At 34.1% G+C, this 5,256-nt stretch overlaps 1 protein-coding gene across 1 annotated transcript; it reads left to right on the forward strand.

Moving 5' to 3' along the window:
- The first annotated feature begins 1,399 nt into the window (after positions 1 to 1,399).
- Positions 1,400 to 4,852, forward strand: LOC110652738 (receptor-like protein kinase HSL1). Its single transcript, XM_021808359.2, has 2 exons — positions 1,400 to 4,167; positions 4,239 to 4,852. Exons 1-2 carry the CDS (start codon positions 1,572 to 1,574, stop codon positions 4,649 to 4,651), a joined length of 3,009 nt encoding a protein of 1,002 aa, XP_021664051.2. The 5' UTR covers positions 1,400 to 1,571; the 3' UTR covers positions 4,652 to 4,852.
- The last annotated feature ends 404 nt before the right edge of the window (positions 4,853 to 5,256 follow it).

Raw genomic sequence — 5,256 nt, forward strand, 5'->3', positions numbered from 1 at the left:
GCTATTAAAAATTAATTTAATTAATAAGTGATTTTACTCTCATTTTATTGATTAAAATTTAATTTTAGTGTTGATATTTAAGAAATAATTTCTGAACATATAGGTTATGCATTAAGAATGCTTTTTTAAAATTAATTGAAGAGAAAATTTAAATTCAATTACTTGTGAATTGCCCTAAAAACATCTCTAAAGTGAAAAAAGAATTTGCACAAAAAACTAAAATTTGATCATAATGCCTAGAATTTGTGTTTTTCTCTTTTGAATTTTGACAATTTGAATATAATTTTGAAAATTAATTATAATTCTAGCCAAATAATTAAAAATTTACCTTTTAGATTCCATATTTTATAGAAAATAATTTATCTATAAAAAATATTTTCCTCTGAAAAAATATATTATTTTTTTATTGTTTAATATGATATTAAAAATCAGTTGAAAAATAATTAAATTTATTATTAAAAACTAAAAAAAAAAAAAAAAACTAAAGATACTAATTGGTCATTAGTCTTTGTGGTCCTAAAACCTAAATGATCCTCAGGAAAAAAGAGCCCATGACAGTCAAATAAGAATAGAGGAAAATGACTTTTCAGTATTGAAACAGTAAGTCAATTTTTCAAATTTGAGGAATATTCTTTTCTTGACTAGAAAAATAATTTTCTTATAATATTTTTATTTTATTTTCTCATATAAAAAATTAAAAATATTTTAAAAAAATATTTTTATGAAATAAACTTATTTTTAAATTTCATTTGTTTTATAAAAAAATAACTGAAAAATATTTTTTATAAAATTATTTTTTAAAAAATATTTTTCATTGATTAAAATATTAAATTAATTATATATATTTATATCACATATTTATAAATACTTTTATAATTTAATAAAATTATTAAAATTTAAAAAATAAAATTTTCTTTTTAAAAAAGAAAATTATTTCTATTAAAAATGACTTAACTTTTTTTTAATTAAAAGAATTATTTTTTAACATATTTTTTTATGCATTTCAAATAAAAAAGAATGAAAAAATTTATATATTTTTAAAATAAAAAAATATTTTTCAGAAAAATAAAATGAATCCTTAATTTTTTTTTTATTTATTAAACTCTTTGGTGTGTATTCATACCCGAAGGAGCGTGTGTCATGTTTTGAGTCTAGAAGGACATTATTTATTATTTTATCAGTTAGCTAAAATTTCAATCAATTTCCCAAATGAAGGGAAAGTGCAAAAATTAAAAGTATGAATTGCCATTTTATTTTTAGATATTATCATTTAATTAAAAGTAAGTTCAATTCAACCAAACTAATTCAACTTTTAAAAGGCTTTGAATTTTCCGCATAATTTTTTAGTTAAAAGCCATGACCGTTTACTTTTGAACCTCTAAATTGTCTTCCGATAATAAAAAGACTAAACAGCCCCTGTTTTGAAGCGGGAATCAGCTGTTTGTTTTCATGTTTCAGTGTACGCGCTGTCTCTGAAAAAAAACATTAACTCATTCCCAGAACCAGAGAACCTCCTCTGCAATTGCACACTTCAAATCAAAACAAACATACTCTTAATCTCAATCTCCTTAATGCCGAAAATAACCCTCGTTCCTCTCTTAATTCACCTTTTCACCCTTTTCCTTTTCCTCCTCATCCATTCCAAGTCCCAGAGCTATGATCAGCAGGAACAAGCAATCCTTCTAAGGCTAAAGCAATACTGGCAAAATCCACCTCCTCTTAATCAATGGAACTCATCAATATCTTCCTCTCATTGCACTTGGCCAGGAGTCAACTGCACCAACAGCTCCGTCACTGAGCTTAATTTTTCCGAAATGAACATCAACGGAACGATCCCACCCTTCATTTGCGACCTCAACAACCTGACAGTTCTTGACTGTTTTAACAACAGCTTCACTGGAATGTTCCCTGTGGCTCTCTTTAATTGTTCCAAGCTCCAGTTCTTGGACCTCTCCCAAAACCTCTTTGTTGGCTTCATTCCTGATGATATTGACCGCTTCTCCCGGCTCTCATCCCTTAACGTTTCTGGTAATAACTTCACTGGTAACATTCCAGCCGCTATTGGGCGGTTGCAGAAGCTAAAAGAACTTGATTTTGATCAGAATAAGTTTAACGGTACTTTCCCTCCGGAAATTGGCAACTTGTCCAACCTTGAAAGGCTGTCTATGGCTTACAACGGTTTTTTACCTTCAAGACTGCCTTCCAGTTACACCCAGCTGAAGAAACTCAAGTGGTTCTGGATTTCTCACTCAAATCTGATTGGAGAGATTCCAGAAGCGATCGGAGAAATGGTGGCACTGGAGCACTTGGATTTATCAGGAAATACACTAACAGGGAACATTCCCTCTAGTTTGTTCATGTTGAAGAACTTGAGTGTGCTGTATCTTTTCAAGAACCGGCTATCGGGGGAGATTCCTCGTGTTGTTGAAGCTTTGAACTTAGTTGAAATCGATCTTTCAGATAATAATTTGACGGGGACAATACCTGATGATTTTGGAAAGCTTCGGAAATTATCACTTTTGAAGCTGTTCTACAATCAGTTATCTGGTGAAATCCCCCAAAGTATTGGTCGTCTTCCAGCATTGGTAGATTTTAGCTTGTATAGCAACAATTTATCGGGTGTTCTCCCTCCGGAACTGGGCCGATATTCAAAGCTTAAAAAGGTTGACGTTTCATCCAACAGGCTCATTGGGAGGCTGCCTCAATTTTTATGCAATGGAGGAAATTTAGCAGGAGTGGCAGCCTTTGATAACAATCTCAATGGGGAGTTGCCAGAATCGCTTGGGAATTGCAGTAGTTTGCTCATAGTAAGTATTTCACGTAATGCATTTACTGGAAATATTCCTGTTGGTCTATGGACAGCTTTCAATTTGACATTTCTGGTGTTAAGCGATAATTTGTTCATGGGTGAGCTTCCTAATGAAGTATCAGGGAATCTTTCAAAGCTAGAGATCAGTAATAACAAGTTTTCTGGTAAAATTCCCACTGGAGCTTCTTGGAGGAATCTTGTAATTTTTAATGCCAGTAACAACCTGTTTTCTGGCACAATCCCTCAAGAATTAACCGCTCTTTCTCGTCTTACTACTCTTTTGCTTGATAGGAACCAACTCAGTGGATCCCTTCCTTCTGATATAGTCTCATGGAAGTCATTAACTACTCTAAATATGAGTCGAAATCAACTTGCTGGACAAATCCCAGAGGAATTCGGTTCTCTACGTAATCTTCTCGAACTTGACTTATCCGAGAACCAATTTACAGGCCAAATTCCACCTCAATTTAACTCCCTGAGGTTTACTTTTCTCAATCTCTCTTCCAATCATCTCACAGGGGAAATCCCAATAAGTTTAGAAAACGCTGCTTATAATAACTGCTTCTTGAATAATCCTGGTCTCTGTACCAGAAGTTCATTGCTAAGCCTTAATGTCTGCAATTTCAGTACTCAAAAATCAAGCGAAAATTCAACCAAACCCATAGCTCTGATATCAAGTGTTTTGGCAACAGTCTTTGCGTTGGCTTCGCTGCTCTCATTCTTGGTGATCAGAGTCTACCAAAAGAAAAAGCAAGCATTAGATTCAGAATGGAAGCTTACCTCATTTCAGAAGTTGGATTTTACTGTATCAGATATATTGTCTGGGCTGACAGAAACCAATCTAATTGGCAGTGGAGGATCAGGAAAAGTATACCGTGTGGCTACGCATCGATCAAGTCTTGTTGTTGCTGTGAAAAGAATTTGCAATGACAAGAAGTTAGACGAAAAGCTTGATAAACAGTTCCATGCAGAAGTTCAGATTCTGGGTAGAATAAGGCATTTGAACATAGTGAAGTTGCTTTGCTATATTTGCAATGACGATTCAAAACTTCTTGTCTATGAGTATATGGAGAGAAAAAGCTTGGACCAATGGCTGCATGTGAAAAAGAGATCAACAAGTGTGTACTTAGACTGGCCTATGAGGTTTCGGATTGCAGTGGGAGCCGCCCAGGGCTTGTCCTACCTGCACCATGACTGCTCACCCCCAATCATTCTTCGGGATGTGAAATCAAGCAATATCCTGCTAGATTCAGCTTTCAATGCAAAAATTGCTGATTTTGGTTTGGCAAGGCTATTGGTTAAGAAAGGAGAAGCTACAGTTTCTGTTGTGGCTGGATCTTTCGGCTATATAGCTCCAGGTAAGTGATATAATTATGGATTTGTTTCCTTCCCCTTTTTTCCATTATTAAAGAATCAACTTAAATTGCAGAGTATGCTCAAACAGCAAGAATGAACGAGAAAATTGATGTCTACAGCTTTGGGGTTGTCCTTTTAGAACTAACAACTGGGAAGGAGGCTAATTTTGGGGATGAGAATACATGCTTAGCAGACTGGGCATGGCGTCACATGAATGAAGGAAGACCAATAGTCGATGCGTTGGATAAGGAGATCATGGAATCTTCTTGCTTAGATGAAATGAGCTTTGTTTTTCAACTTGGGGTTAAGTGTACCAACAAACTGCCTTCTGCGAGGCCTTCCATGAGAGAGGTCTTACAAATCCTACTTCATTACAGTCATCCCCTGGTTTATGGAGTGAAGAATATGGGAAGAGATGGTGATGCCATTCCCTTCCTATTGAATTCAAATCAAGTATATGCATCAGAATCTGATGAAAATGTCTGATCTGTGACTGTTGGTGCACTTGCAGCCAGCCTGTAGTTCTTAGCAGAAATAAGGTTACTTAAACTAAGTTATAGAACAGTAAAGGCAAGCAAATTGTTTAGAAAATAAATAGCTATTGCACAACTATGTAAATTAGCTGTTGTACTTTTGGAAACTTCCACAATCCAAGCAAGGATCAATGGCATTACAAAAAGTTCAATACACCATATTTGCACCAATTGCTACAACTCTTTTTTTTTTTTTTTTTTTCTGTAATTATTCCTTCAGTCAACTTGCAAATTCTTGCCCAAGAATCCTACATTATCTGGCAAGACTCCAGAGAAATTCACACTACTCACTAACCAAGCAATGTAGAAAATACTCTACATCAAGCATGCCGGACTGCCTTATCAACAGTTTCATATGAACTGAATTGAATCAATTTATTTCTAGATTAACTTGAGAACTTGAAATCAGCTTAGTTCTCCTCAGTTTAATGTTTTAGTTGCGATTTTATTTTATTGAGATTCATTGTGTTGGTGATGGATTGTAGTTGTTTCCCGAGATTGTTAATAAGAACTTGAGATTTTGGGTTATTTCTGAAAGAAATCCTTGAGTTTTGTTTG

This window comes from Hevea brasiliensis, chromosome 4 (assembly GCF_030052815.1).
Source record: "Hevea brasiliensis isolate MT/VB/25A 57/8 chromosome 4, ASM3005281v1, whole genome shotgun sequence".
NCBI classification, from domain to species: Eukaryota; Viridiplantae; Streptophyta; class Magnoliopsida; order Malpighiales; family Euphorbiaceae; genus Hevea; species Hevea brasiliensis.